General features: G+C 41.0%; 1 protein-coding gene across 10 annotated transcripts in view; it reads left to right on the top strand.

Moving 5' to 3' along the window:
* The window catches only part of PDE4D (phosphodiesterase 4D), a 1,644,269-nt gene that overhangs the window by 379,688 nt on the left and 1,244,366 nt on the right, over positions 1–20,215 (top strand). For 9 of the 10 annotated variants that reach the window (XM_070056730.2, XM_008262244.5, XM_089313185.1 and 6 more), the window contains one exon: positions 10,193–10,328. In XM_070056730.2, coding sequence (XP_069912831.1) covers positions 10,287–10,328 — 42 coding nt within the window. In that variant the 5' untranslated portion in view covers positions 10,193–10,286. Of the gene's footprint in view, positions 1–9,686; positions 9,937–10,192; positions 10,329–20,215 lie in introns of those variants that run through there. The other variant, XM_089313192.1, reaches the window with a different exon arrangement.

Below are 20,215 nucleotides of genomic sequence, written 5' to 3'. Positions count from 1 at the left end.
TCTCCGTCTGTGGCACCGGCATCCCATATGGGCACCGGGTTCTAGTCCCGGCTGCTCCTCTTCCAGTCCAGCTCTCTGCTGTGGCCCAGGAAGGCAGTGGAGGATGGCCCAAGTGCTTGGGCCCCTGCACCCGCATGGGAGACCAAGGGGAAGCACCTGGCTCCTGGCTTCGGATTGGTGCAGTGCTGGCCGTGGCGGCCACTGGGGGGTGAACCAACAGAGGGAAGACCTTTCTCTCTGTTTCTGTCTATAACTCTACCTGTCAAATAAAAAAAAAAAAAAAAAAGATGGAGAATGTAGGGTTAGAAGGATGATTTTATTTTTCTGAGGGGAGAGGCTCTTAAGAGAGTATTTAGAGCTTTAGGGGAGAGAGCCAGTTAGCAGGAGGTAAGACAAGAATAGGCCAAAGAAGCAATTCTACGTAGGAAGAGAAATACTCTTTCTCTCCCGTGGAAGGCAGTGAGGCTTTAAGGGAAGGTGAGGAACCATTTTCCGTTGAATGTTCCGGGAGACAGTAAGAAGCTCAAGCAGTTCAGAGGAATTCAGAAAAAAGTGCACAGCCCATTGCAACTAAAGCTAAGTAAAGAGTCCCATTGTTAAATTAATTATTTTCTGAATGCAAATTGTGGCAGAATTTGTGTTCCCACACTGAAGTTTTTCCAGGTTATAGTAACAAAAAAATGCTTTGTAGAATGAGCTCCTATTGGTTTTATAAACTCACATCTTTTGCTTCTTGGCATAGTTCTCTGTTGTCATTTTTCTGTGAGTTTCATGCATTTTGTACTCCTAGAATCTAGCAGAGGCGGAACTCAGTAACTGAAGTTTTAGGTAGAGTCACCATGAACAGGCTCAAAAGACAACCTAGTGACAGCCAAATGGAGGAGGCAAGCACAGAGTCAAGGACAGAGGATTTGGATTTTGATCATTTCTTTCCAAATAAGCTTTCCCCCAATGCTTATCATTTCCTAAATGCCAGTGTCCAGCGTTATCTGTAAAGTAGAAAACATAGGCACTCAAAACACCAATGAACGAATGAACAATTCATCCACCCTCTACTGCCAGAAGCATCAGATAGACAAAAGCTAATGTTTTGGTTTATGCTCTGAGGTAGGAAGGAATCATTATGATTTCTTTTATAGTTTTATAATTTATTTTAATCTTTCAAATATTTTTTCCAAATCTTAAAAATTTAAGAAAGCCAAGAAATACAGAAGAGCATAATAACCCCATAATATAACACATTAATACAGCTACTCATATTTTGTTATATTCCCACTCTTTGTAAAAAATTTTTTAAAAGATTACTACATATTCAACTTTAGTCCCCTTTTTCATTTACTGTTATAAGAATTTTTCATTCAATTGCAAGACCACATAAAATATTTTGAACTACGCAGCACATTATGAAGTTTCTCATATTTTATTTGGCTGCTCCCATGCTATTGGATATTTGAATTGCTTCCAAACTTTCATTATTACAAATAACAGTGTTGAGAATGACTTTGCATGAAAACTCTTTTTTTGCATCTCAAACTGCTCCATGAATTATTATATAAAAATATATAGCACCATTAAAACTTTCCTTTCCAAAAACTTATATAATTTTAAGTGTTTGTTTTCATCAACTTGAAAGACATAATGACAGAGAGAGAGAGAGAGAGCGCACGCATAGAATGAGCGAGCATTAGTGTGAGAAAGTGAGCTGGGCCAGGCTGAATTTGGGAGCCAGGAAAATCCATCCAGGTCTCCTACATAGGTGACAGGGACTCAAGCCATTACCTGCTATCTCCCAGGGTGCATCAGTAGGAAGTGGAGAAGCCTACACTCCAACTGGCATTGCAATATGGGATGCAGGCATCCCATGTGGTAGCTTAACCTGCTATACAACAGTGCCAACTTCAACTTAATGTTGAACTTAATGAGTGGAGATCAGCAGTGATTGAAATGCATATTTAAGTATTTAAATTAGAGTCCACCCTCTGGGGGTCCTTCATCCAGGAATTCAAGCAATTGTGGATAGAAAATGGAGATTTTTTAAATCACATCTGTTCTGAGCATGTGCAGAATATGTTTCTCATAATTAGTCTCTACACAATATGCATTATGTTTGGTATTATGACTAATCAAGGCATGATTGAAATTACACAGAGGATGTGAGAAGGTTCTATGCAAATATGACACCATTTTATTTAAGGGACTTGAGCATTTGTGGACTTTGGCATCTCTTTTGGCACTGGAGCCAATTTCTTGTTGATGGTGATGGACAAGTATAAACGACATTATCCTGTATTTTACTTTAAAATAGTACAACTTTGTTAATTTGTAGGCAAGACAAACCAAAACCTTGAGATTTTAATTTTCATTACTTCTGGTGATATTGAGTGTCTTCCACATTTTTTTTTTTTTACAGGAAGTGTGGATAGTGAGAGAGAGAGAGACAGAGAGAAAGGTCTTCCTTTTGCCATAGGTTCACCCTCCAATGACCGCCACGGCTGGCGCACTGCGGCAGGCGCACCGCGCTGATCCGATGGCAGGAGCCAGGTGCTTCTCCTGGTCTCCTATGGGGTGCAGGGCCCAAGCACTTGGGCCATCCTCCACTGCCTTCCTGAGCCACAGCAGAGAGCTGGCCTGGAAGAGGGACAACCGGGAAAGAATCCGGCACCCCGACTGGGACTAGAACCCAGTGTGCCGGCGCCGCTAGGTGGAGGATTAGCCTACTGAGCCACGGCGCCGGCCTTTATGTTGTTTTTAATTTAGCAAAATTCCTACTTATGAGTTAAAACAGTCATATTTCTTATACTTTATAAGAAATATACTTCTAATTTTTAACGTTTTACAAAGTGGCTGCCTCTGGCCTCAGAATCAGCCCTTAAGGCATGCGGATCTGGGTAAAATGCCCATGAGAGTTTTGCAGGCATGGAAAGCCAAGACACTGTGGCAAAAAATGACCTAAATGAAAGATCTCTGTGAGTGAGAGCCCAGTAGAAAGAAGGGGCCATTAAAGAAGGAGGTACTTTTCTCTAAAGGGAGGAGAGAACTTCCACTCTGATTATGGCCTTGTCTAAATAAGGTCAGAGTTTGTGAACTCAAGAGGATTCCATAGCCTTGGCAACTCCTGACAAGAGCCTCGGGTGATCACTGATGTCATAAATAAGAGTGTCAATTGTTAAATCAACAATGGGAGTCACTGTGCACTTACTCCTCATGTAGGATCTCTGTCCTTAATGTGCTGTACGATGCGAATTAACGGTAAAACTAATATTCAAGCAGTACTTCAGACTGTGTGTGTTTGTGTAGGTGCAATCTATTGAAATCTTTACTGAGTATATAATAAGTTGATCTCTGTATATAAAGATAATTAAAAATGAATCTTAATGAAGAATGGGATGGGAGAGGAAATAGGAGATGGGATGGTTTGCGGGTGAGAGGGTGGTTATGGGGGGAAAACCGCTATAACTCAAAAGTTGTACTTTCGAAATTTGTATTTAGTAAATAAAAGTTTTCTAAAAAAATAACAAAAACAACAAAGTGGCTGCTAAGTGTTCAACACTACAGAAAAGGAAAAACAATGGCAGTCAATTATCCTCAGACTTAAGGAATTTGTATTTTATAATCCTAGAACTGGCAGTAGGAAAGTGGTACAAGATGTAACCCCTGCTTGAAGAAGAAACCAAGAATAACTTCTAAAGACAACTAGAGGGAAGAAAGTGTAAGAAAATAGATGTGGTTGTGGTACAACATGCCCTTTGTTGAAATTCAGAGAAGATAGAAACCTATGTGACTTGGAGCACTAAGGGAAATTGTTACAAAAAGGAAGGATTTTTGCTGGACTTTGAAGACTAAAGACTTCAGAAAGGTGAAGAGAACTTTTTTAAAATGGTACATTTAAGGCTAGGAGGTAGAGATGGACGTATCACAGGTGTTGGAGAGATTAGACCAGCCTCATTAAGGTGGAGCAATAGTGTTGGGAACGGAGTGTAAAATAAGGTCAGAATAAATATGTGAATCACAGATCACCTAACTCCTGTCGTCCAAATACCCGCCTGCAGCCTGCGAGAGGCCCCTGCAGGGAAGAGACCCCATAGCACACACCCTGCAATGTGATTATACAGGGCCATCCTTGTGTTACACTTAGATAGCACTGACTTTAGCAAGAACCAAGGACACTCTGCAGGTAGACCAGAAGGCACATCTGGGCTGACTTTTGGAGCTAGATTTAAGAAAATTAATGCACAAGGCAGTATGTCAGCTGAACAGAACACTGGGTGTAACATATAGGAGCCTCTGTCAGATTCCTATGTTGTTTCAGGCAGCTGTATGATCTTAGGCAGATTTCCTATACCTCAAGCACCACATTTACACCCTGAGAACTTTCTAGATCTCAGATTCTATGGCCTTTAGCAGGAGGATAGATGAGGGGCACCCTGGAGCAAAGAGACTGGATCTAAGCGGCAGGAAACCTCTGTTGTCATCTTTAGATCCGGACCAAGGCCTCCTTTGTCTTAGCTCATGATTTTAGAAGGCACGAGGCAACAGCAAGTAGTTTATTTTTTTGTCTCTGCCACAGATTTAGCAGGCCAGCTGAACAATTATTGCCTTTTATATGAGGAAGGTCAATTATTTGGAATTTAAGAGCCTAAAGCAATAATTCAAATTTTCCCATGAAAAATCTATTTTTCTCTTCTCTACTTTTCTTTTCTGTTTTAAGATTTATTTATTTAAAAAGTCAGAGTCACAGGGAGGGAGGGTAGCAGAGAGAGAGAGAGAGAGAGAGAGAGAGAGAGAGAATCTTTCAACCACTGGTTCACTTCTCAAATGACCACAATGGCCAGAACTAGGCCAATCTGAAGCCAAGATTCAGGGGCTTCATCCAGGACTCCCACGTGGGTGCAGGTGCCCAAGGTCTTGGGCCATCTTCGATTGCAGATTGCCTGGGACTCGAACCAGCACCCACATGGGATGCCAGTACTGTAGGCAGCAATTTAGCCTGTTATGCCACAACTCTGGCCCCAGTATGCTCTTCTTTTAACTGGTTGAGTGTTTAGTTCTTGCACTGCAGGGAATCCTAATTTCTTGCGTAGACATACTTTAGTGGATAAATCTTAATAAATTAAGCCTGTTTTATTTCTTTGTAAGGGATCAAACTTCCTTTTATATATGGTATATGTAGCTATTTTTCATTAATATTCACATTTTAATGAGGGAAAGAGACCAAGTTGGTTTCACCTTGATGTCTAATTTACAGAGCCCTAGAAAAGTCAATCTTTTGGTGAGGTGGAGAACACATTAGGTTGTAGCCAGTTACCCCTTGATTATTCATAGGCTAATGCACCCAACCAATGTTTCCCTTGAATACTCTAAGTTTGGTGTTTTTCCGAGAGCCCAGCACACTACCTGAGAAACACGGTGCCTAATACATTTTTAAAAAATAATGCATCTGAATGACTTTCAGATTCAGCAGTCATTGACTAAACTGAATTACTGTGCAGAAGAAAAAGTATATATTAGTTCCAAAGGCAGGAAGAATAGGAAATTCTTCTACATTATATAAAACATGTCCAGTCGCTTTTCTAATACTTGAGGATAATTGGAACCCTTTTTCACGCTTATATGAGTGTCATTAGGCAACGCACATTTGATGTTTAAGCGAAGGGAATCATATTTTAGGGAACTTTGTGATTTTCAGAAAACTTCTGGAGATATAATCTGATTAATGCCTGGAACAAGCCAGCTAGGGAGGTGGCTGAGATGTGCTTATCTCCAGAGTACAGAAGCCAGCAAATGGTGGAGAGGGAAAAGAGAAGGAGATTTCCCTGATGTCATACAGTTTGTGTAAATGATAGCAATGGACACAGAGCATCTGTCCTCTGATGACCAGTTCAGGGTTTTTTTCTACAATACGATCCCTTAATCCCTAGGAAGAAACCTGTCTAAACTCCCTTATCTTTGCATCAAAGCAGGAAAACTACACAGGTGCTCCAGCTTGGATTCCTTCTGAGTGTTCCTGCTCCATCTCTCTTAGTAGCTTCTCTCTTACTTTTTATTTCCAAAGTATTCTCCCTGTAGGAGCTGTGTTTTCCTTCTCCTAATTAAGTTTGCTGTGGCAACCCCTATCTTAATGAAATCGCACGTGCGTGGGTGCCTGCCAGCGTTCGCTTGCCTAGGCTTCTTTTTTCAGAGCACCTGGAGGGGGAGCGGTTCCATGGTTTCCTGGCGTTATCTTTGCCGAGGGAGGAACTCCTGGGAACTGAGATAACTACCTCCAGAGAGTCAGCCTTCTTATCAAACTTTCTTTGGTTCAAGCACATCTTTGATATTGGCAGTTTCCCCCTTGTTGGCAATTAAAATGCATTGGTCCCCGAAGTAGCAGCAAACAGCGTAGCCGAAGACTCCAAAACGTGTACTCTGGGGACAGAGTGGTCAGGTTTGAATCCTGGGTCTCTTATTTACTAGGACATTTACTCCCTTTCCTGGAGCTGATACCCTCTTTCGTGCAATGGATTCAATACATTAACAGTATCAGCCTCAGTGGGCTATTGCGAGGACTGAAGAGAAAGGATAGCTGTTTCTCTTAGTACACACGCGGGAGCAGAATTGGGCAACCCTCCTGGGAGACTGCAGAGCCACTATGAGGGGCCCATCTCCCAGTTCTGCTCTAGTGCCTCTCCCCTCACTGCCTTACCCTCTGCAGAAGGCTTTTGGTCCTGGAGGGCTGACCTGGGAGATGCACCCCAACAGTGTCCTTTGTCCCCAGGGCCCAGGTGCACTTGGCCGGAGGCAAGACTTGCATGGAGGTCAGAGGGCAAGAGGAACATGGGAGCAGGCACCATCCCTCATTTCCTTCCTTCAGGCTCACAGAAGGCTGGCTGTGTCCCAGAGCAGAACCTGTTTTTCCCGGGCACCCCACTCCCTTGACTCTGGCATTGGCAAACACATGTCTGTATTTGTCCCTTTGGACTCAGTGGGCTGAAAACTCTGCCGTTGCGAGGTGCAAAGTTCTCAGTCCAGTCCTTCATGGATTCCTCCAGCCTACCCGCACTTTGAATAGTCTCTCTGCTGAACTCTTTAAGCCATCCTAATATGACAGCGCTGTTTACTCCTGAAGCTCTAACAGATGCAGTCAAAAGGATATTTGCCTAAGCTTGTTCTATTTGAGGGAGATTAGCACTTCTTTTTTTTTTTTTTTAAAGATTTATTTTATTTATTTGAAAGAGTTACAGAGAGAGGTAGAGACAGAGAGAGAGAGGTCTTCCATCCGCTGGTTCACTCCCCAGATGGCCACAATGGCCAGAGCTGCGCAGATCCAAAGCCAGGAGCTTCTTTTGGGTATCCCATGCGGCGCAGGGGCCCAGGCACTTGGGCCATCTTCTACTGCTTTCCCAGGCCATAGCAGAGAGCTGGATCAGAAGAGGAGCAGCTGGGACTAGAACCAGCACCTCTATGGGATGCCAGTGCTTCAGGCCAGGGCATTAACCTGCTGCGCCACAGCGCTGGCCCCAAGAGATTAGCACTTTTAAGAGAAAATGTAAGAGTGGGTTGTTGTTGCTTGCGATGGAATATTCAGAAGATGGCAGTAACGATGGTTGACACTAAGAGCCAAGCATCTCCTGCATGCTGAGTATTCCCGTCAACACTGCTGTGTCCACACTATCTCCTTCAGCTCAGAGCACATGTGGGTAGTACTCTCTCCCTTTAGCAGCACCAAGGAATGATCAGGGAGGTTAAGTAGCTTATCTAAAGCCACACTGGATGTCAGTGGAGAACTGAAATTCTAACCTATGCCTAGTTGATTCTAAGGTTTGGTAGTCTTTTAGCAAGGCCAGGCTGCCTCCTAGGTTTACAGGTTGAGAAAAAGCCATTCCATCAGCAGATAGTTTTCAATTAAATCTTTTTTGCCTATTCATATTTCTGTAGGTCCCAAATTCCTATAGGAAAGCATCTCTTAATGATGTCTTTCAAGGCAAATGTGTTAAAAACCTGATTAATTCAGCAAACCTTATTAGGCCATACCTATTCTTTCTCTGATTTGTTCATTTAAAACCACTGAGTCCCTGGCCTGCTAGGAGTAACTCTTTAGTGGTGCCTCTGGCCTGTAAGGACACATTAAATACTGAGTGGATAACGAAATATTTTGAACTTTCAAGCAGTGTGTAAGTTTCCTCCAGAGGAAGGCTAGATTTCCTTGTCTCCCCTAGGTCTGATATATTTAGTTCACGGCTTATATTATTTCTATCTCTTACTAACTGAAATAACAAAATTCTGCATTTTCTGAGAACCTATAAAATGCTCAGCATTATAGCTAGCCTGTAAAATCAAATAATCCTGGAGAGACACTAGCCTAGAACTTTCTACTTGTCGATCAGCTCCTTCCTCCAGCCCCGTAAAAGCATCCACACACCCTGAAAGAAACAGCAGGGTTTACTGGCAACTCACATCTGATTGTGCATTTTTCTCTGACCTGCAGGCAAGCATCTTCATCAAGCTCCAAGGAAGGCTTTGTCCCTTGGTACCCATTTTATCTCCAAGTTGCATCTAGGGGCATTCTGAGCAATAATAAACTCCATTTCTCTGTTTCTAGCTCAGCTTTGCTGGTGTGGGATCTTGGGCCTCCCTAGAAGTATCTTCCTTTCATTTTCTTTTTTTTTTGTCTGTTAATGTTAATTTTTATTAATTCCATGTTATTACATAAAGACACATTATAGTAAGTGGGATACAATTAAATCATTTTGACTCTCAACTACATAATATTTTGCATGTAATTTCAGGGGTTTGTCAGAACTATCTGAATTCTCTTTGGGAGATTTTCAGACCTCACACCATGTACCCACACCCATGCTACTGTACAGATGATTCAAAAGCATTTAACAAATATAAATATGTGGTCAAAACATAGCCCTTTCTGTATCTCTAGACAATGCAAAGGCCAATCAGAGAATTGAGGGGATGAATCATATATGCTCAAAACAGCATTGAGAGAGTGCCCAGCAGGCTGATGGAGCGCTCCGGGGAGGTCTCTGCATGGCTGTGGGACCCTGGGTACTCCTGCTGCTGAGTGCGTCCTTTTCTGCACCCTACCCTGACGCTGTATTTTCTGCAGTCTTGCCTGTTTCTATTTTGTATGTATTTCTTAACAGCATATGATTATCTCGCCTTACCTAATTTTTGAATGAGTAGGTCACACTACTTTGTACTTTGATATCTTTCCATCATTATGGCATAGCCAGCTCCTGTTGTTTTCCCTCAACCTCAGATATAAGTGTTTAGAGAAGCTTAGAGCAAATCCAAATGATGGACCTCCATGCTGATGCTAGCATCAGACCACGCCTACTGTGTCAGAGTTTTTGTTTTGCCAAGCCTGTTTGCCTCATCCTCTTTCCCTTAGGGTAAGTTCTTTCCCAAAAGGCACTTCAGCCCGCATGTAGATATACCCTATGAATATGCAAGTCATGTCCAGATGTAGCAGAATACCAGAAACAAATACAACACAGATGGCGGTCTGATTTGCTGCTTCCTCAAAACTCAAAACAGAATCTCCTTCCTAGTGCCTGGTGGAAGGTGAAGGTTAGGTAATGAGGCTATCAGTGTCATTCAAGTGGCAACCACTCTGGAATATTCTTTCAAATAACAGCTGTTGCTTAACTAGGTGAGCTCTCTGGCCTCAGCTTCTCTCAAGCGCTCCTTGGAATCTCTTTGAACTAGAGGGGTAGTTGCTAAATTTTCTGTAGAGCTCTTCAGAGGGACCACGGTGCTGTGATGGTTAGTAAGGACACAAGAGGCAGAGGGTTCTGACTTCAGATGTGGGTGAGAGTCCTCCAGCTGTGGACAAGACTGCCTTACTGATCCCTGGATGGAAAACTGAAGGCTCACTGGCCATCCCAGCCTGAATCTGCACATACGGAATCCAGTTGCATCATCATTTCATGCATGTAACTTTAGGTTGGGTCTATCATACTCTCTCTTTCAGCTGCTAAAAATGTAGACTTGACTATTTAATGGAAAACAGATGGTGCTTGAAATGTCTAACTTATATTTAACAAAAGCTGTTTTGGAAATGTTGCTTGTGTATACTTTTGTTGCTTTAAACACAGCACTATGACTTATTTAAGAATTACTGTCCTAGTCTAAGACAGCATCTTGCGGTGCACGTGTTAATCATATACTTGATTAAACATTTCCTTGCCTTTCTTTTCAGCATTCCAGTTGCCTTTTGAGTGGATGATTGTTGCGGTGAGAGCATTTTGCATCGGAAACAACTAGTGCCTGTTTGAAATACTTAAAACACCACCATGGAAAGAAATACTTCTGATTTGCTTTCTCGGAGCAAAAGTGTAAGTATCTGCTGTTTTCATTTCTTTTCTAAAAATGTGTACATAAAATGTTTTACTGTTTTCTTTGGATTTTACTACTGTGCTGTCATGACGAAGCTTGTGGGAAACCTATGGTTAACTTTCGGTTCTTTGACTGTATGTGGCTGTAAACCAATGGAGACTTGTTCATCTATATGGCTTGCTTGGCATTTGCGGGAAGTTCCCTTTCAGCCAGTTTATACGCCTTACCATTCACTCATATATGAGCCTACTAGTATGATACTGAGCACCGTGATTTTTGAATGAATGCAGGAAACATGATAAAAATTGAAAATGAAATCTGTGTCTTGAATATCCAACTTTCTGGGCAAGTCCATGGGCATAAACTGAACTTATTTATTCAGCTGATCATTGTGGAATTCACGTTGTGAAAGTTCCTCCTCTCCGTGAGTTGTCTTCCTGGGCCTATGTCTGATATCTCCTTTTCATCTTCCGTTTAAACAGTTTTAAGTGGACATCCTCAGGACCCCGCTGGAGGCCCTGCTTTCTTTCCAGTTGCTTTGTATCGTGAAGTTCCCAATTTCATTATCGTTTTTAGATGTCTGCTGGCTTATGAAAGAAGTAAACAAATAGAGCAACTCAGAGAAAATTGCACAAAGCCAGGATGAAAGCAGACTGTGAATTTCCGTCAGGCGAGCTCCAAGAACATGTCTCTTTGTTCATTTACCCAAGAGGAAAAAGACATCCAACAGATGTGGTTATGACGTAGGAACATTCATCTGAAGGCATCAGGAAACCACAAATGCAAGCACATTGCTCTAGTATGGGAATGCTTTGTGCTGTAACTAATAATTCTATTGTGATGGCCCAAGGCCAGTTCTCATTCTTTCTATAGAATTAGTATCCAGCTTTTAAGAGGGGAGCATAAGTATGTGGAGAGGAAACTACAGTATGCCCAATAAGGTCTCTGAAATCTAAGGATACTGAGAGGTATTCCAGTTCTTTGAGTACTGTGTTTAATATCCAACCAAGTAAATTCAACACATTCTGAGAGAACGTTCAGTTTCGTTTGTTTTTACTGGTTGGTATTTGGTTGTATGGATTTTGCATAAAATAAAAGGCCATGGCTTTGAGCCTGGAACTGCTTTTGTCTTCCTACAGAGTTGCTCATTGTAATAAGAGGTGACCTGCATACAAATTACTGCAATGCAAACACATCTTTGTGTTGCCGAGTTTTTATTATAAATTAAATATGAAAGCAAGCCATTTACATAATACTTCCTTCTTTTATCGAATTTAAGGAACAGGTGATGTGAACAAAAATGTGTAAAACCAAAAGGGAGAATATTTTTGGTTAATTAAAAATATATCATTAAACATTTCCCCGTTCTTGGAGAAAAACATTCTAAGAGCAAATCATTAACTGAGCCCTGACTTTAAGGAACTGTGAGTACTCAATGATGTCAGGAGATTTCCTATGTGTATTTGTTTAGTGCAAAAAAGGTTCTTCTTGGTGCAAAGGCTCACACTCCCCAGAGTGAGAGAACCTGAGTTGCCTATGTTTGTCCAAATGTAAACAGTAGAGCTCTCATTTCACAACTTCCTAGCGTCTTGAAAACCCACTGGCATAAAGAAAGTGGTGCCACTTAAGTGAACGACTAAACAGCTCACTCTTCATCAGAGAAAGGGGCCTGACTTTTCGCCTGGTGAGAAGTTGTCACTTGAGGGCTTCGGAGATTTACTTTCCATTGGTTGAAGCACCTCACCTTCTACCATGCGAGTCTTTGCTGTAGGAGATTCCAAAATTCTACACTTAGAAGTAGGTGCTTCCTGGTTTTGATAAGGGAGTTTTAACAGATTAATTCTATTTAAAATATAAGAATGTTTTCCTTTGGCATTTTGACATTTGAAAATCCGAAGATAATTTTTTCTAAATGTTACAACAGTCTCTGTTCTTCCCTACCTGTCTCTCTGTAGGACTTGTATGTCATTGTGAAAAAGTACACAAAAGAAGAGAGAAAAAGAAGAGTATCTCTAAACAATTACCTTTTTTTTTTTTAGTGAGTTCCGCTCATTAGAGGGGTTCCAGTTTAGTTTGCAAGACCATTTAGTCAGTCTCCATGGAAAAGGTCAGGCCTAAGACTGGTGGTTAGACTAGTTGAGAGTTGTTTCCTAGCAGTTTTATGTTTCCGTTACTCTAGATGCTGTTGTATTCATTCATTAACTGAATGAAGATCAAGGCATTGGGGCAGAGAGAATAGGTTAGTCAACTCTAGCTGTCATAACAAACTATCATAGACTATTTGGCTTAAACAAAAATTTATTTTCTCAAAGTTATGGAAGCTGGAATGTCCAAATTCAAGGTGGCAGACAATTCAGTTCCTGGTAAGGGCTCTCTTCTCTGTTTGCTGATACCTTCTAGATAGTCACCTTCTCACTGGGTTCTCCAAAAGCAGAGGGGGAGGGGGAGGGGGAGGGAGGGGGAGAGAGAGAGAGAGAGAAAGAGGGAGGGAGCGAGGGAGGGAGGGAGGGAGGGAGAAGATGGAGAGAGCAAACCAGTGAGCACTCTTAGGTGTTTCCTTATGAGGTCATTATTCCTATCATGAATGCCTTGCCTTCATGACCTCATTTAACCCTAATTATTTCCCAAAGGCCCCACCGCCAAATGCCATCACACTGTGGTTAGAGCAACCACATGAAAATTTTAGGGAGATACAAACATTCAGCCCATACTAGAGTTTGATCTTCTTTTTAAAAAAGATTTATTTATTTATTTATTTGAAAGACAGAATGATGATGGTGGGGGAGGGGAGAGAGAGAGAGAGATTAATCAAAGCCAGGAGCCAAGAACTCCATCTGGGCCTCCCATGTGTCGGGCAGGAACCCTGGTACTTGGGCCATACCGGCTGCCTCCCAGGCACATTGTCAGGAAGCTGGATCCACAGGGGGAAGTGGGACGCATATGGTATGTGGAAATCTCAAGTGGTGGCTCAATTTGTTATGTAACAACACCTGCCTCAGAGTCTGATATTTTTAAATGATGATTTTAATAATTCACTGTGAGAAAAGGATGATGACCAATAATCAGGAATGAGCATATTCTTTCAATTGGGTGATATTAAAAATGATCTGGTTAGTATTTTTATCTCTGCCTATTTTCCAGATTGTTAGGGGAACTCTTCATGATGATCTGTGATATTCTAACAGTCTTTTCATGGACACGATCTTTTTGTAGCCCATAGAGGCTAATTTAAAATTTGTTCAAAGCTATTTTATCCTTCCTTCACTATTCTTATTTTGCATATTTTATATTATCTCTTCTTAACATTGGATCCAATGACAGGTATTTCAGAAGTACCTTGTCTTGTCAATGGATTTACCAGTTGAACTTCATTTTTTTTCTTTTCTTTTTTTTTTACAATGACATATTTTCAGTTTATATTATAGTCATAAACTTAACCATCTACTAAGTAAAGAATTGAAGCCTGACGTTCTTAGCCATACTTATTCCCTCTACCACTACCCACTGCATTGCTGGTTTTTGATTAATCAGGAGACATAAGGAAAGACACAGTTAAAGGGACAATATATAAAAATTGTTCTAGTGATAGTATATTTAAAAATTAGAAGTTACTTAAAAATTAATACATCTTTCCTTGCAATCTCTCTGTTGTGATTCTCTGAACTTGAGTTTTTTTAATGAATCTCATTTGTTGAATGAACTGAATAAATTTTAATTCTTATTCATTAGTCAATCCTCTTGTGTATTGAATTCCAAAGTATCTTATAGAATTTTACATTAATTTCTCAATTTCCCAGAACCCTGAATCATTTTCTACCTCCCAGTTCGGAGGAATTAGAGATAGCTTCTATGCAATTGGATTTGTTATTGTCTTGATGAGATTGCCCTCTGTTTGACTTAGGATTCTTTCGGATGGTCTACATTGGGATGCATGTGTCACTCACCAGATGTCTTTAATTTATGTTCCCTGGCCTCTTTTTGATAGGATGGTTATTTAGCGTTTGTTCAAAACTGGAAGCAAGTCATGAGTGTGTAGAAGGCATGAGATATCTGGGAAATTCTCTGCATACTGAATTAAAGCCCACCCTAAATAGGCTGTCAGTTTTGGATCCAAAAGATAGGGGCCAATCAGGTGAAATATGCCCAGCAGGCTCCTTAGAATTGCTTCTTTTCACAGAAGACTTATTTAATGTTGTCTAAAGCTTGTAAACCAAATTTATCTTCTCTTAAAAAAATAAACTTTTTCCAGTTGTACCTTTAAATTGCTGATTTTTCTTTTAAGCAATCACTCTCTAATGACCCAGGGTGAGTAATTTATGCCATTTCATTCGTTTTTCATTCTACCAGTGCCTTCCTGGAAAAGGCAGAGCAAAAAGAACTTTGGAAAAGATGATACATTTCGTTATGGCACTTCAGAGCTCTCTGCGTTTATTATTCCTTGCAATTACCCTTTAAGGTAGACAAGTTTGAGGTTTTATGGCTAAAGTAAAAATAATGGATCTGTTTCGTATCCATCACCACTGAGAGTACAAAGCTGACGAAGCTGTCAGAACTCAGAACCTTGATGAAGTCAATATGGAGAAACCGGAGTTTTCCACTTGTGTACCCTCATCAGAGGAAATGCTGTTTGAGAGCACAAAGTGCAAAGTCAAATTAAAACAATATTCTTGCTTAAGTCTTCATCAACAACAGAGTGAAGTGAGAACTTGTACTTCTGAAGGTTTCATTTCTTTGGTCATTGTTGCTTGAGCCTTACTTTTATTTTTATAGAATTCAGTGAATATTTATTCTGTGGCTATTGAATATCCAATGCAAATATGATGCATGTCATCTCTACCCTTCTAGAACATTTTTGACAACTAAGTTTACTTTTTTAAATAATTTATTTAAATTATTTTACCATCTTTTCATCCCAACCCCAATTTCTCAAAACTCTCTCATTTTAATCTTTTATTTTTTAACTTTAAAAAATATTTATTTGTTTGAAAGGCAGAGTTACAGAGAGAGAGAGAGAGAGAGAGAGATTGTTTTCTATCCAAATGGTTGCAACAACTGGGGTTGGGCCAGGTGGAAGCTAGGAGCTTCCTCCAGGTCTCCCATGTGGGTACAGGTACCCAAGCACTTGGGTCGTCTTCCATTGGTTTCCCAGGTGCATTAGCAGGGGGCTGGAATGGAAGGAGAACATCTGGCACTTGAATGGGGTGCCAGCATCGCTTAACCCACTGTGCTGTAAACCCAGCCACTTTTAATCTCCTTCTAAGGAAGTGTGAGATCCCATCTCTCTCAAATCTCCATGTGCTTGTACTTCATCACATTGTAGACATCGTGTATGGTGGAGATATTTTGAGCTGTGAATAATGTGCCCTAATTGTCAATTACAGTCATTGTTACTGAAACAGAGTTTATTTTAGTGTGGTTAAAAGAGTTTTCTGTGATATTCAACAGCAGTGCAAGAATAGCTGAGAGTCTAAATGTGTGTGCGTGTGGCAGGGAAGGTCTAGGAGAACGGGAACAACTCAGCAGCCCTCTGCTGGGAAGGCAGTCACATCAGCTGCCAAAGCCAGTCATGACTTGTTGTCTTAGAGAAATCTCCGCTTTGCTTTCCACATTGGGGGGGGGGGGTGATATTTCATTTTTGGACAATTTCAAGTTGGAGTTGAATTATGAATGATCATGTCCAAGAAATAATTGCAGATGTCGTACTCAAGGTAAATACCACAGATTCATAGAAACAGAGCTGTGGTGTTATACTGAGGATGCATATTAAAGATTGATTCGTGTCACTTTATAACAATGTGAGAAAAAATTTGAGAAAAATCATAATAATTTGGTGGAGGTTTTTTAGAATATTTATTTATTTGAAAATCAAAGTTAGAAAACAGAAAGAGAGAGAGAATGAATCTCATCCACTGATTCACTCCATGGCCACAATGGCCAGTACTGGGCCAGGGGGAAGTCAGGAACAAGGAGTTTCATCCAGGTCTTCAACATGGGTGCAGGGGCCCAAGCACTTGGGCTATCCACCACTGCTTTTCAAGGTGCATTAATAGAGAGCTAGATCAGAAACTGAGCATCTGGGACTTGAACCAGAGCCCATATGGGCTTAACCTGCTATGCCACAATGCCAGCTAGTTGGCTGAGTTTTTCTATAAGTACTCTGGGGTATCATTTGGTACTTTTGCTACAGAAAAGTGGATTTACTTATAAATTATTTTATTTTTAACTAAAAACCAATTCTCTATTTTTAAAAATGGGGTTAGTTATACATTTTTAACCATTGAAATGAACACCTATATGCAAGTGATTTGACTACTAAAATGTGACGTTGGGATGGGCATTTAGCCTAGCATGAAGCTACTAGATAGGATGTCTGCTTCCCACAGCAGAGATCCTGGGTTCAGTACTTGCCTCTGGCTCCTGACTCCAATTTTCTGCTAATGCAGATTGCAAGAGGCAGCAGTAAGTGTTTTCTTGCCACTCATGTGGGAGACCTGGATTAAATTTCTAGCTCTCTCTTTCTCTGGAAATAAAAGTAATGGCAATAATTAGGTTTATTACCAAGTTCTCCCAATATCTGGTGTGACTGTTTCAAGGGTAAAGTGAAAAAAGAGTATTAGAAGCATATTGTAAAGTTAAGATAAAGAACCCAAGCCAAACCAGCTGAAGACATCAAAAACTAATGTTATACAATGTTCAACTGCATCATATGCTTTTGTATGACTCTTTTATACCTTAAGCAGTTTTTTAAGATAGAATGGATCTATCAATAAACAGACTAATAACACCAGCAAAACTTATTTTTATTGTTGCTAAAGTTTGTTCTTAGTTCAAGTTCCCCTATGTAGTCCAAATTAAGCCATGGTGCCAAGGTCACGGATGATTGCTATTTGTGTAGGACAGACCCTCCTGAGCCTGCTCTCTAGTTCTTTCTATCTTCTAGGTTGTATCACCTGCCACTCAAATGCAATTGGGAGTACAGACTCACTTCTAGCAAAAGAACTCAGGAAAAGATACTTAGCTTACCACTGTCTCAATGGACGTATTCTCTGCCCATCCATACTTCCCTGTTCTTCCTATTGTGACGGTCTAGATTTCTGTTTTGGCAATATTTCTGCAACATTAAGAATTGGGCCAGGCTTGGGGCTGGCATTGTGGTATAGTGAGTGGGTAAAGCTGCCACTTGCAATGCTGGCATCCAATATGGGTGTTGGTTCAAGTCCCAGCTGCCCCACTTCCAATCCAACTCTCTGGTAATGCACCTGGGAAAGCAGCAGAGGATGGCCCAAGTGCTCAGATTCCTACATCCATGTGGGAGATCCAGATGAAGCTCCTGGCTCCTGGCTTTGGTCTGGCCCAACCCTGGCCATTGTAGCCATTTGGGGAGTGAACCAACAGAGGGAAGATCTCTCTCTCTCTCTCTCTCTCTCTCTCTCTCTCTCAAACCATGCCTTTCAAATATATAAGAATAAATCTTAAAAAATTAATTTGAACTTTGCTTATAACCTCCAGCATCCTGAATTTAATTTAGTCAACAATATTTACTAAGCACTCAACAACTATTTGACTATACTGTCATGATTATATCCCATTGAGCTGGGCACCGAAAGGTACCCTGGAGTTTCAGAGAATTAACCCAGCACCAATTCACATCTATGTGGGATTTAGGCTTTGCAGAAAATCTGCCCCATTCAGCATTAAAAACCATATGCATTAAAACTAAGGAAAATAAACAATAACATAACATACCAGAGCTATCCTTTAGTGCCACAACCATGGAAATCCTTTCTAAAGTAAACTCATTTAGGACAAGAAGCTACAAGCTTTTAAGGTCTTCATCTCTGCTTATAGCATGCCCTTTAAAATATGCCCAACTTATGTATTTTTTCAGAAAACTCAATCATACAGCATTAACTGGCCAGCGGCATTCTATTTCAACATAGCAGGAATCATTTTAAGAGAAACGGTAGTCTTGGAAAAAATAACCAAAGTGCACAAAGCATTTGAGGAAAAGATGAGAGATCCTCAGTATGCATGCATCATATACATAAAAGTGAAAATTTTTTATTTGTTGAATTCTTTATTTACTGGAAGCAATAAGCCTTTCACTATAATATAAATTGAAATATTTTATTTCAAAAGATATTTCCTTTCAAAAAGTGAAAAAAGGAAAGGATTCCCTCCATCTTTGGAGTACAGTTCACATTCCGATCCAGCTCTCTGCTAATGTGCCTGGGAAGGCAGCAGAGGATGGTGGAAGCACTTGGACCCTTGCTACCCATAATAGTCATCAGGATAGAACTCCTGGCTCCTGGCTTCAGCCTGGCTCATATCAGGCTATTACAGCCATCTGGGAAGTAAACCAGCAAATGGAAGGTCTCTCTCTCTCTCTGTCTCTGTCACTTTACAGTTTAAATAAATAAAAAAGTAGATAAATGAATACATAAATCTTTTTTAAAAAGGAAGCTTTCATGTGTTCTGATGACCTGAGATAATGCTGGAAATCAACAAAGGAGAAGCAGAACAACAAAAGTGACAGGCCTCTGGCCTGGTGGTGAAGATGCCCACATCAGAGCACCTGAGTTTGGTACCCAGCTCTGCCTCCTGACCCAACTTTCTGCTTCTGTGGACCCTTGGAGGCAGAAGTAATGGGTCAAGGATTGAATTCCTACCAACCGCATGGGAGACCTGGATTGAATTCCCAGATCCTGGCTTCTGCATTAGCCTAGATCTGGCCACTGTGGGCTTTTGGTTAGAAAGTGGGAATGCATTCTCTCTCTCTCTCTCTCTCTTCCCATCTCCCACTACCCTCCCTCTCTCCCTCTTCCTCCCTCTTCCCCTCCCTGCCTCCCTCCTTCCCTCCCTCTCTTCCTTCCTCTCTCCAGCTTTTCCTTTCTTCCTCCTAAATAATAAATTAAGAAAACAAACAACAAAGTGGAATTAAATGTTGGAAAAAGTGACTTGGAATAAATGTAGATTAAAATTTTATGAAGGGTATTCCATTACTGAAACTATTTTTTAAAAAGATTTATTTTATTTATTTGAAAGACAGAGTTACAGAGAGAGGTCAAGACAGAGAGGTCTTCCATTCTCTGGTTCACTCCTCAGGTGGCTGCAACAGCTGGAGCTGTGCTGATCCTAAGGCAGGAGCTAGGAGCTTCTTCTGGGTCTCCCGCACAGGTGCGGGGGCCCAAGGACCTGGGCCATCCTCTGCTGCTATCCCAGGCCATTGAAGAGAGCTGGATTGGAAGAGGAGCAGCCAGGACTAGAACCGGTGCCCATATGGGATACTGGCACTTCAGGCCAGGGCGTTAACCTGCTGCGCCACAGCACCGGCCCTTGAAACTATTTTTTGAGTATATTATAGTATTCTATTAAGAGCTGATGATGGTTTTATGGTTCTTTATATTGTTAATACTATACTATGAATGATAAAAGGCTGAATGTTTTAGTTTTTAACTTCTCATTGTGTTTGTATATGTGTATGCAGACATTTATCAATGTATATAAAGACATTTGTTAGTCCATTTTCTGTTCCTATAACAAAGAATCTGAGGTTGGTTACTTGATGAAGAAAGAGGTTTATTTAGCTCAGAGTTTTGGAAGCTGCAAGTCTGAGATCAAATGGTCCCCTGTGTTTAGGATCCCCTTGGCTGTATTGTCACGTGGTGGAGGACATTGTGGTTGGGACGTGTGCTAAAAGGAGAGATCATGTGGCAAGACAAGAAGGCAGGCTGCGATTCAGGGGTTAGGCTTGTCTTTTGGGACAACCTACTCAAAAAAGGCCAGCATTAATACTTGCCTTTTTATTTTTGCTTATGCAAGTCACACACACACACACACACACACAGACAGAGAGAGAGAGAGAGAGGGAGAGAGAGAGAGAGAG

The sequence above is a fragment of the Oryctolagus cuniculus genome, chromosome 14, assembly GCF_051225735.1.
Source record: "Oryctolagus cuniculus isolate XC-2025 breed Fujian yellow rabbit chromosome 14, ASM5122573v1, whole genome shotgun sequence".
In the NCBI taxonomy this organism is placed as follows: domain Eukaryota; kingdom Metazoa; phylum Chordata; class Mammalia; order Lagomorpha; family Leporidae; genus Oryctolagus; species Oryctolagus cuniculus.
The sequence above is the reverse complement of the archived record's forward strand: the minus strand, read 5'-3'. Positions and strand labels throughout refer to the sequence as shown.